This window comes from Aptenodytes patagonicus, chromosome 3 (genome assembly GCF_965638725.1).
Source record: "Aptenodytes patagonicus chromosome 3, bAptPat1.pri.cur, whole genome shotgun sequence".
Classification (NCBI taxonomy): Eukaryota; Metazoa; Chordata; class Aves; order Sphenisciformes; family Spheniscidae; genus Aptenodytes; species Aptenodytes patagonicus.
In genome coordinates, this window is record NC_134951.1 from 114,709,829 (window position 1) to 114,722,624 (window position 12,796).

The 12,796-nt window shown below is 36.2% G+C and overlaps 1 protein-coding gene across 35 annotated transcripts in view; it reads right to left on the reverse strand.

The window, feature by feature from the left end:
- The window catches only part of NRXN1 (neurexin 1), a 743,929-nt gene that overhangs the window by 99,423 nt on the left and 631,710 nt on the right, over nucleotides 1-12,796 (reverse strand). For 22 of the 35 annotated variants that reach the window (XM_076334774.1, XM_076334790.1, XM_076334770.1 and 19 more), the window contains one exon: nucleotides 1,449-1,538. The exons of the other annotated variants lie outside the window; for them this stretch is intronic. In XM_076334774.1, coding sequence (XP_076190889.1) covers nucleotides 1,449-1,538 — 90 coding nt within the window. The remainder of the gene's footprint in view (nucleotides 1-1,448; nucleotides 1,539-12,796) is intronic. 35 annotated transcript variants of the gene reach the window in all.

Below are 12,796 nucleotides of genomic sequence, written 5' to 3' on the forward strand. Positions count from 1 at the left end.
GTGAAGATAATATTATATACATGCAAAAATGTTGACTGTGAACACTATACTCTACACAAGTGATAACAGATTTTCATGGGGTGAATAATGAGAGCAATAAACTATAAGAAAAAGATTTGACTCATAATTCATTGCTTTTTAATGAGGTGTCCATGAAATGCATAAATTTTGAGAGTGTTTGCATTTTTCTTAATTTACGACGTTTTAGGACTTTTTTTTTTTTTTTTTTTTTTGCTAAAAGGCCAATCAAATATATTTGCAAATGTGTTTAGCACTAGAAATGATACCCCTCTCCCTTTTACCTGAAAGCAGTGTTAAGCTTTTTGGTGTGTGTCAAGAATGCCAGGTTTCGAATTCCTTAAGATTACTTTTTCTTCAAGTCTGCCAACATTTCAAAGTTTTTTTCCTCGCAATACAGCATAGGGCCTATAGCTTTAAGTATGTACATGTGAGTTTATGTATGTATAGACATATACAAATATGTATATACACACAGAGAGAGTTTATATATATATGCCCACAAGTCACTAGGTCCAGTGAATTTTAAAGAATATGTTATGGAGTAATCTGTCATATCTCTATATAAGTGAATAAAATATTTACATTTTTAATTAAATGTTTCCTTTTTGTATTTAAATGTTTATTTTCCTTCAACATCCACACTGAAAAGAAACACATGGTTCACACTGAGTATCTCAGAGGCAGATTCAAAAATAGATGTCTGATTGGCTTTCAGCAAGGCTATCAATTAAAATAAAAGATTTTAGATGTAAAAGCGGCTTCAGAAATGATACACATACCGATGGAGAAATCATGGCACATTTCCAGTAAACAGAGAAATCCTCAGCAACAGTACCACTCTTAGTAAATAGAATAGTCACTTTAGCAGATTGGTTTCTGCTCACAAAAAGCATGCACACAACTTTAAGCTCTGTTTTAATTAGTGTTTGTTCCAAAATCCCCTTAAGAAGGTTGCAAACGTTAAAGGGACTTCATTTTGATTGGCAATTCATATTGCCCACTATTTAAGATACCTACAGTTTAAACAAATTTTTTTTTCAGGACCATAATGAAGATATCGTAACTACATATATTTTTAGTTAATAATTTAGATGCTGGAACATGTAATATAATCTATGAATGATTTATAATTTTTGGTTAATGTTTGCTATGAGTACCTTCATAGATTGAGTTAGTGGATTATATTTAACAGTCCCTTTAACCTTAAGTTAACAGGGTAAGATTATTAAACAGCTGGTACTTCTAGAAATGTATAGAAATTATTATACAAGGTATGCAAATATTACTCTATATTTTACTTTTTTAAAGTTGTTTTTAATTTAGTTTTACTGAAATTTATTTTTTATGTTTATTAGTGTTACAATGAAGTACTACTTGGTTATGTTCAAATTATTTTTTTATTTGAAGTTTTAATCAATGTTTTTTACCTTTGTCGAGTAGCCATTCATCAACTACTCGACCAAGTCGATATGGAATTCGCTGTCTAGCAATCGCCAGGCGCTCGTTATCATTGTTTCCTTTAAAGTTTAAAGAGACATTTCATTGGTTAAAATCTGTAAGGTCAAAGGTTAAAAGTTAATACTTAAAGCTTGAGCTATACAGTTGCCACATGATTTTTTGAAATTTGGAATTTTAAAAAGTGCTACCTAGAACATTTCATGGTTCAGACTTTTCATTCATTCATTTATTTTATTTTAGCAAACAAAATTATTCCTATGTTAATTGAAAATTAGAAATCTGCATTTGAGCTAGGTTATTAAACTTATGTTATAGACAGACCCAAAAAACAAATTTAAACATCATCGAATGGCTTTACAAAAAATGATCATTGACCTCAGGGTTTTGTCTTTTTTGATGTTTCTTATTAACTAGTTAAACATGTTCAGGTGAAACAGGTTTAAGTTTTCAAAAGACATCCAACCTCTCACTCCAGGTTAGTCATTTAAAGAAGAACACCACAACTCTTAATCACCATCTAAGGCACACTTACTTCTGCTGTCTAGAAATAGACCTGCTGTAACTTATTTTCTAGTCAGAAAAAATACATTCTTATTCACTTCATTTAAATACATTCCAGAGATTCAAATATACGATACAGAACAGACCAGGGTATTCACCGTTTGTACATTCTCATGGGGTATGTTGACAGTGTCTTGAAGGAACACCAAGGCTTTGACAAAAGTGACTTGCTGAAAGGTAGCCTGGTTCTGAAATGTGGAAGCTCTTTAAAATTTAGCAAGAGGCCATCTGTAGTGGGGTTTCATAAATTAAGAACTAACCAGAACTTGGCAATGCAAAACACAGACTTGTCATATTTGCAAACCATATCTATTCTCAGTCTGTGCAGAGATCTTTGCCTTCTTTAAATAAAACGAGATAAAATAACGCTGGTACAGTCAGAAAAATAATCAGATGAGGAATAATTAGCAAATCACTTTAAGTATTTCTTTCTAATTATAGCTTTTTGTGTTTGAATGATAACAGAAAACCATGTCTTCTACTTAAAACTTTTCTTAGGAGAATGGTAAACCTAACTATTTCCTTCGAAGTGCAGGTTTTTGGTGGCAGTAGTATTTTAGACCAACAAAACCTTTTTCTTCCATTGTATTCGTTTATATTAGTAAAGAACCTGAGAGATAAGACGAGCCAGATGAGTAAAAAGCAGTCATTCCTAATTCAGGTCCAAATCCAAAGTCAATCTTACTAGCTCAGATGTGCATAGTGTCTTTGACTTCAAAACCCACCGATGAATCAAGTCCTGTATCTGCAGTGGAAATGTAAGTACAAGATGCAGTAGCCCATATAATGCTCAGAAATTCATTTTCTTGAGCTAGAAGGATCCTACTGCTAATTATCAAACCAGTTTTATCCAAATTCAGAAAATCAATGTTCTAGTTTGTCAGACAATTATCCCCACTATCAGCATCACAAGCCATAACAGGCTTGCAGGGAAGAATTGGTACCATAGCCCCCAGAAATAGCAAGAGCAACAGTTTCTGTGCCAAAAACCATGGTGGTTTTATGCAGATACTTATTCTGCAGTGACATGAACTGCTACTTTCCATATTTCATGTCTCCCTCATTTGGTTTAGCATGGACATAGTTCACTATGCCAAAAGTTGATCTATTTTCTTTTGAGAGGATGTCCTTTTCCTATTCGCTTTCCAATGTAGAATCATAGAATGGTTTGGGTTGGAGGGGACATTTGAAGAGCATCTAGTTCCAACCCCCCTGCCACGGACAGGGACATCTTTCACTAGATCAGGTTGCTCAAAGCCCATTCAACCTGACCTTGAACACTTGAATGATGGGGCATCCACAACTTCTCTGGACAACCACAGAAGTTGGTTCCACAACTTCTCTGGGCAAATATGCTATGTGAACTTCTATATGCATGTCAATATTAAAAAGTGCATGGGTGTATATATAAAAATATAGACTTTTTCCTCATATGTATATTTTGCTCTATTCTCAACTTTCAGAAACATTCTCTGTAAAACAATATTTTACTGAAACTTTCCTTTTTCTGCCTTTCCAAGAAACTGAAAATTTAGAACAAAAAGCTTCAGAACACAACTCTTGTGGTGTTGTGAGAAAACAGAATGTCTTAAATTTTTTTTCCTGTTATGATCTTTAAAATTACTGCTCTTCATCCTGGGCTCCTTCACTTAGAACAAACCTCTTGTGACTAAATGGAAATTTGAGAAGTACAGGAAAAATATGAGAAATGCCATGTGATCAACATGGGAACAAAGATAATTAGTGTGATCCTCCATGTTTCTGTTCTGGATTTGTATATTCTATTAAAAAAAAGAAATATATATACACACACACACACACCAGTGAGTTAATAATTTATATTCCCTGACAGCCAGTTACTTTTAACACTTATATTTAGCTTTGCAATAAGATGTTTTTACAGTTTTTATTGGGGCATCATCAGTTGATTCACTGAATAAGTGACAGAACGTCCTGTTTCCAAAAGGTTTCCTTAACTCAAAACAAATGAATCATGAGGTTTTGTTGCTGTTGGGTATGGGAGTTTTGTTATCTATACTTAAAAGAAGAATCCTGCGCTCCCCCCCCATTTTTAATGTCATTTATAAGAAAAGGCTAAATTGTTCAGAAGATGCTTGTGGGCATAAGTAATCTATTAACGCAGTGGAAAGAAGTCTCAAGGATGTAGATCATCATTCACTCAGATTCACCCACCGTTACTCACTGGATGCCTTTCATGAACAAAGGCTCCCTAGACCACAGAAGAACCATATAGTCATGTCAAAATGAAACACTCCTCACAACTGCATGTGTTGGGAAGGCATTAAACTCTATGTTTGTTTATTCAACCAGTGGGTGTAAAATAGGTGCATTTGGTAGAAGGACCCTCTGCAGTCACCAGCCTGGATCCCTAACGCTATGGCATCTCTCTACTGTAATTCCGTTACTAACACAGGATTTATCCTAGACAAGGTTTATTGCTGCCTCCACTTTCAATACTTGGCAGCTGCTCCAGGATATCTCTATGGCGATCGTGGAAACTCCTCTGTGAATTAACAGCATAAATTTAGTCTTGGCCAGCTTATACATTTCTTTGAATTATTTAATTAAAAAGTCCATGCAGTATGTATGTTTTTTGAGAATACTGCACCCTATTGTAATGTGATTCTATCTATAAATTATGTTTTTACTAACTGCAGCAGTCTTGCACCACTGGAAGCAAAATACAAATGAAAAGCAAGGAAATAACCACTTGATTTGTAAAGGTCACACAAAAAAATAATTGCTGATTACATTAGCCCATCCCTCATCAGAGGAAAAGTGCATTGTCAAATGCACCTCAACTTGACACTATTACTTTAGCTTAAATTCTTCTAGTATATAATATAAATGGAAGGGCTAGGGGGAAATGGTGTGGAACTTACGCAGATTTAGTTTCAAGGAGAACGCGTAGGTTTAGTAATGATGAAACTAGTAGACACATAAGTAAGTTAAAAACTACATTTAAAAAAAAAATATACCTAGCATTGAAAATAATGGAAACAACATTAAAAGCAACAAACACCCTGTTATTTCATAATGAAAAACACACGTTTTCAATAACTGCTTCCTCCCAAACAGCTGGTTTGGGTCATACACTCAGCTACAACAAATCTGGATAGCCCCACTGAATTCAGTAAAACTATGTGCATTTACTTCACCTGCTAATCTTATCCCCAGTAGGGAAAACACAAATACCACATATTGTTTTTCTCAGGAGTATTCAGTGCACATTTTTCCTGCTTCCTTTATTTATGCTTGTTTTTACCAATATGGTGAACCACAAGGAACTTCTTCAGTAAAAAACACTTCCAAGAAAGTTAATAAATATTTTCATACTCTAAATAAACCTGTGGCTTTGAGATTTTATTTGTTACCTGTCTGAGAGATTAAGTGCTCTGGCAGGCATGCTTTTCAACCGTAATTCATAAAAAACAACTGATAGGCCTAAACTTTAATTGTAGACAGCTATGTGACTATCCAGCATGACACTTCCTGGTTATATGGCCGAGATTTCTTTGATTAAAAAAAGCTAGGTAGAAATGATTCATTCAGGATGTGCACTGTGACATTGTCTAACCTGATTGAATTCTAGATGGCTTCATTCTTCTGCCAAATAGATAATATTTTGTCACAACACAGTGTTAATTCTGTACGGGCAGAAAGGCTTCAAGGGAATAACAATAATTCCAAAGAATCAAGGTAAGCAGAGAGGAGCAGCAAAGGTCAAATCTTTGAGTCGGAGCTAAATCTTGTGGCAAGATTGAGAAGAAGCAGTCCAAAAAAACTTTAATCATACCTTTATATCTATAGGTCAGCTGGGACAAACCAACTATGTGAACTTCACTAATATGTATTTTATCACTCCTGATTTATTATATTGTCAGTGCTGGAGTGTAATTCTATTTTGTTCTCTGAAATAAAGGTGTCAGTTATTGATGTGAAATAGCAGCATCCTTGAAAGAGAATAAGTAAGAAGGTTTAAAATCGAGAGTCTGTGAAGAACAACCTAGACTAGAGAATATTTTCTTTTAAACAAACCCTTTAACAGAATACAAATTCACCTTGTTAGTCTCGGTGATCTGCTAGGGAAATAAACAACAAAGTGATGAAACTAAGGTCTATCACCATTTATAAACCCCCCTCTCCTTAGTTTTGCTCATCATGATCTTGACACGGCTATCTCTGAATCATGACTCCCCTGACATCCACAAGAGGAAGGCAGAGACCCATATCGTTCCTCCAGATGTGGTTAGGGATGAAACCTGACTGAAGTGTCAGCTGCACGGCATGGAGGAAGCCACAGCAGCTCTGTCGCATGGGGCAAACAGTCCACATAGTGTCTCATGTGGCCAGGCTAGGAAATGAAAGCACAATCACGCTAATGGCCCATACTAAAGTTCATTCGAATCATCTATTACTGTGCACACACACTTGTGTATACAAATATATATTAATGTTGGAATAAACTAGAGGTGCAAAGACTGTGGTCTAAAATTTGTACAACAGGTGATTTTGCACATGCAGCTTGCCTCTTCCCGGCAAAAGAAGGAGTGATATTTTAAGTGCTATCAATTGTAAGCACAAACTTTTACATGACTTGCACGTAATTTTGTCATGCTGGTGTTCACACTGGCTCCATGTCCTGGCCATACGTGGATGCTTTCAGTATCATCATAGTCACAACGTAAATTGATGTTAACAATACAATAGATTCAGACTGTAATGCGTTTCGAATAGCAAATATACAGACAGTCACTAAAGCCATATTAAAATTCAAATTTAAAGTCTTTAACTGTCATCTACGGAATTCAGTGGATATGTCTACATTGCTCTGTTTGACCAAAGACCCCTTAGAAAGGTCACTCAAGCTAGGGCTCCCCACCCACATGTACCCTGCAGACCCAGAGTATGTTCCCAGACTTTCCATGCACGATACGTAGGGCATGCTAGGACATAACCTTACTTCACCTGCCACTGCAGACCTTTAGCAAGTCTTGCTCCTAACAAACTTAGCTCCTAAATAGTCTGCAGCACATCACATCATCTGATCCTGCCTGTTGCCTTCATAAATAGCCCTACTATTACCCTCAAGCATCTCGTCCTCAGCAGCCATCAGTAAGCTTGCCTTTATGCCTGCAAACACAAGATCACCTTTTCCATCACAACCCCCTGGGTCCAGGATATACAAGCACGAGACTGGGCTGGATGGGGCAGAGGGCAAGAGGTCCAGGAAATCACTGTGTTTGTCGGGGACTCTGACACTGCTCTGACCCAGGTTTTTGCTGAATGCTTACAGACTTGGCTATCCGGTATTTGATCCAGGAATGAGAAAGTTCTGAATGGATCAGATAAAACTGTGTCCTTTTCTGTTGCTAAAGTATGCCAGCTTTACCTCTTACAACGTGTAGGATGACGAGTTGGGAGAGATGAAGGAGGATACAGTGGTCAGCCTTGAAGACTATTGTACAAGGAGTTAAATATCCAGAAGGCTGATTTAGGCCTCTTCCAGTGTTCAAAGGGAAGGCAGACACACAGTTCTAGGATGTGTATTTTTTTCCCATTGGACATCTTGAACAAACTTTACCGTCAGCTTGGTGAGAAGATAAAATTGCAAAGAAACCCTAAAGTTGGAGAAAGAACCTGTAGCAAATAAGCAATGAGTCCAACTCTACAATACCTTACCTTATTCCAGAAGAGCTAACCTATAAAAAAAAAGAAACCACCATGAGGTATGACTTCTCCAAACTTTGAAGTGTCAAACCTGGCAAGTTCATATTAAATGACTTAACATACTATGGCTCTTTTCACCCTACAGGGACTCCCAAATTCCTTATAATGAATATTAGGTATCTCAAGAGGATATTCTGCTCACAGAATGACTGACAGCAGTCTTCAGAGCAGAGCAAAATATCTAATTGGTGGCTTATAACACTGCTAAACACAAAGCAAAACTTAGGTTGCCTTGAAGAATCCAATTATCAGATTTATTGGAAGTTGTATGTGTCAGTTGATTCCCATTCCACTGATACCACAGACTACCAAAACATCTTGTGTTCACCTGTAAGCTCCTTGCTTCATGCTTGCATATTAAACAAACTAAATCATATTTTTACAACTTTCTAGAGGATAAAACTGAGAACTCTCATTAACCTCTCACGGAGATCTGAACCTTCACTTCAAATCAACTACCTTCCGCCCTGTTTTGTTTTTGATTATTTTTCACTGGATTAATTAGTAATTAAACGAAGAGTGTGCTCTTCCTGACTCTCACTTCCTCACTGTAATGCAGTATCTGTCTCAGTTTATGCGGTGTTGGATTGCTTACTTTGAGAGATTGGTGTATTATATCAAAAGCAAGCAAGAGAAGATGAAAAGCTACAAGAAGGAGATAAGAAAACATAGGACTTGTCTGATAAATTAAAGGTCACATTTTGTTATCAGGAGTTTTAAAAAGATCCTTTGTACTGCCTGTGCAGCATTTAAGGAGCTAATATTGTATGGCTGCTGCTAAAATAGGCAGGAAAATTGATAGAAATCATTAAAGAGGAAGATTAAAGTATAAAAAATGAATTGTTATAAGTACAGTACCTTGCCCCACATCACTCCAAGAGTGACATTTTGCAGTTCTCCAAGGTAAAAGGACTCTGAACTGTTTCTAAATCATAATGTCACAGCATTTAAGGTTACTTTTCCTACAGAAATTTAACCAGAAGTTGACTGTAAGCAGTTTCTTATTCAATAGGTTTTCAACAGCTGGAAAGTGGAGAATATTTCAACCCTACTGTATCTGAAATTAGCTAGGTCTGAGATAGCAACTACTGAATGTGTTCTTCTGACTTTCGCCCAGCTAGCAATCTGGATGATCTTCATTTCATATTAGCAAAGAGCTGCTATATAGAATGTCTCTTGACAGAAATAATACATTATACAAATGAGCAATGGCAAATGGCAAACACTGTGCTCAGCTCTTATTTTAAATTTCTATTGGTCTGTAACCCCATGAGTATCCAGTATTCAGGTAGAAGACATCAATAAGAAAGGTCTTATTAACTATGTGCAAGCCTCCTAATTAAGTTTAGTCACACTGCAAGTTCCGAGGACGGAATAGGACAAACTGTCAAAAGGTCGTTGCTCATATCATTGCATTTTATTGCAGACAGTGAAAGGCTTTGGGAAATTCTATATATTTTTTCCATATATTATTTCTGGACCATTTGCAACATGAAAAGTTATCTGAAACAATTAAAAAAAATTTCTGAGGTTAAATTCTGCTCTAGGTTATGTGATTTATAAGAGAAAACAGAGCTTAGCCTTCAGTTGTGACCACCAAGGCTACTGCAATTGAACTGCTCTAACAGACTGTTTGGAGGCAATGCAGGGTGCAATGAGGATAGTTTCATGCACATTACATGACCAGACGCATAAAAAACCGTAAGAAATCCCAGGCAATCAGCATCGACTCTCAACAGCACACAAACTAACTTGACTGCAACTGCAACTATTAAAAACGTTGATTTCACGTTCTTTCACAAAGCATGAAAACACTAGATTTAACCACGACTATGCCCCAAAGTCCTGAACCATACAGGTGCTTTGTCACACTCACTACACCTGCAAAGGCTGCGTCAGCTCGTTCTCCTAGGGATATGCATGATTACACACAAGCCAATGGAAACAACAAAAGTGAGTTGTCCATTATTTGGACAAGCCTTTGCCAAGCAGAAGAAACATACAGATAGAAAATATAATTTAAGAGATAAAAACCTGTTCTGTATAAGCAGTGCAGCAAAAAAAAAGTAGCCCTTGGTCAAAGCAAGCTCCAGACTTTCAGTTCTATCTAAAAGCGGCATTTCAATTTGTGTATTTATGCCTTGCAGACATTTTACTATAAAAGAATAATCTATTTCAAATGGAAAGGTTTAAACTTGTACACATAGGGTTTTTTAACGCTTTTGGCAAGACACAGAAACAGAAACTGTAAATAATAGAAACAGATGCGCATTGAGATAAAAGCAGGGGAGTGCTTTAGGACTGCAGAACTATAATGACCAGTCCACCACGCAATAGCATAATGGCCGTGGGTAGACTCCCAGCATTGATTTAGTTTTATCTGTTAAAAGGTGAAATAATCTGATTCCCTGGTTATACATTAAAATAAAGCTTCACTAATATTTTCCATTTAAATTAATCTGTGATATGTAGCACGTCACTATAACTTTTTATGAAATACAGCTAATTTTTTAAAAATCTGCAAAGTGTTTCCAATTAGCTAAGTATTTTCCCCTTGTGATTATGTTTCACCTCAGTTTTTTTGTGTAGTCTAACCGAGAAGACTAAGAATTATTGTGAAACATTTTATTTTGCTTTGAGATTCTGATTTTGAAGAAAATTGAAAACTGCATTGCTCAAATGCTCTGGATTTCTATGTCCAAAACTTCTATAGTTTCCTTCTTTTATGATTAAGGAAGTTCTTGAGGGAAAAGTTGGTTAGCATAACATATTTACCACTTTCCTGAAAACTGTGCTTCATGATTTCTCATATTCTCCATGTAAAAAAGGGAGAAAGACCCGCTGCTGAATAAAGCACCTGTGAGGGGGGATAGGTGTGAGGAAGGCTGTGTTGTCACCAACCACTCCTGTGCAAAGTCCATTTCAGTGCACCGTATTCTGCAAAAGCACTTAAAGACACGTTGAACATCAACCACAGAAGCAGTTCTCGAGTGCCTTGCTACATCATGGCCTGAAAAGGCCTTTGAAGCTACAGATCTCTTCTTGGATGTTTTCAGGTGATTGCTGGTGTCAAGGTAGCCTTGGGCAACTAGAAAAGAAAGCCACTGACTCCAATGCCAGTTCTAACACATATGGATCTGACCCACACCAGCTAAAATCAAGATATCCCAATTCTTTAAGCTCTTGCCGAGAACACACTTTCGTATCAGGAGCTGCTCTGTTTTAAAGTTAACGAGGCCACATTTTAGATGGACAATGCAAAGCTGGCAGCTAACTTTCATGTAGGTCTACATTTATTGGTTTGATTTTCAGAGTTAATCTGAGTAGAAACACCAGAATGAAAAAATAATCAATATTGAACTATTTAAGCATGTATGAATTTGCAACAAAATATGTAATTGCTGGTCAACTGTAATATGACTAATTTTTCATTTTCTTTTACAAAAATCCATTTGCTAATGCAATATCCAAAAAGTAGACTCGACTTCTACTTTGAAACACTTATGAAATGTTAAATGGGGGAAAGAACAATTTTTGAAAGAAAATAGCTCTGCTAGCACAATTTACACATCCACTTTTTCTCAGGAAACCACTTGACCTTTTAAAAACATACTGAAACCCACTATGTTGAAGAAATTAGATAAGGATATTATCATCTTTCCAGCTTTATGAATACTAGTAGCTTCTCTAACACGAAGCACTAATGCATTATTAAAATGTAATGCAATACGCTATTTAAATTATTTTTATTTTTAAATGACAGTACTGAGAATGATGAAGTATTAAATAAACATCTAAATCTAAGCAGATAATATACTAACAGCTAAAACGTGCGGATGGCTTACTAATAAAATATTAATTCGTTGCAGTTTAATAAGCATTTTCAAGAAAAAATTCAGGACTCCAAGAAGGAAGGACTACATCATTTCATCAATCCACTGTCCACCATCACCCATGAAAGTACTGCCATGGAATCAATAGGTTATGTTGGAAAAGGAAACTGCCTATCATCCTTGCTTTTATTAATATGTGCATGGATTTGCCACTGCTTCCAAAGTAGAACGTTAGAACTTATAAACAAACTTTCATGACTAAGGCTGAAGTAAATCCATTATTAAAGTAAATCCATAGATTAAAATATGTCTAACTGCCAGGATGGATTGTTACCATCAATAAAGCGCAAGGCTAAAACATGATTCTGACAAAAGATTGGAGTAACATCCCATTTTGTTTTCTACACAGAACACCCATGGTGCTCACGACCACAGAGCAATGGCAGATAAGGAAAGTGTACAGACAGCAGATTATTTTTGACAGACTCTTGCAACATGGCTCATCTCTTCAGCTCAGCTGGAAAAGCTGTACGCAGGCTTACTCCATAGAATGCTCTTTAACTAAAGTCAGCTACTGGAAAAAATACACGTAACAAACTGTGAGATATCAGATTGAATGGCTAAGCAAGCGGCTAACTAATAATCATTTTCCTAGCTACCAGGATTTATGGATGTATAAATCTACAATGTTGAGAAAGAGAAAGATGAATGATACATTAGGATTGGGGTAATATTTTCAGTATTCTTTTTCTGCTCTTTTGCAAGCACATTCTCAGTTTAATGCAATAGGACTGACATGTTTAAAGCATTGTATAGCTGTTGTTTAGCACAGTAACGTTTCTGGATATAGAAATTATACCTGGAAACATTCTTTTTTCTGGTCCAACTTGGTTAATTCCTGGGAAGGTATAGTTATATCTCCATTACAAACACAATGCTACCACAGCATTATTCTTACATTGATAATACACTCCTAATATAGACATAGGCATAATCTGATCTGCGTATCACAGGATATGAATATTGACCCACTTGATCCTGTATTCAGCCATAAAACTATTCTTTGGTTAATTAATAACCTATAATGGGCTCAAACAGGTCTTCCAGGAAAATATCTTCTCCTAATGTGACGACACACAGTAGAGGAAAATCTCTCAGTAGTGAAGTCCAAG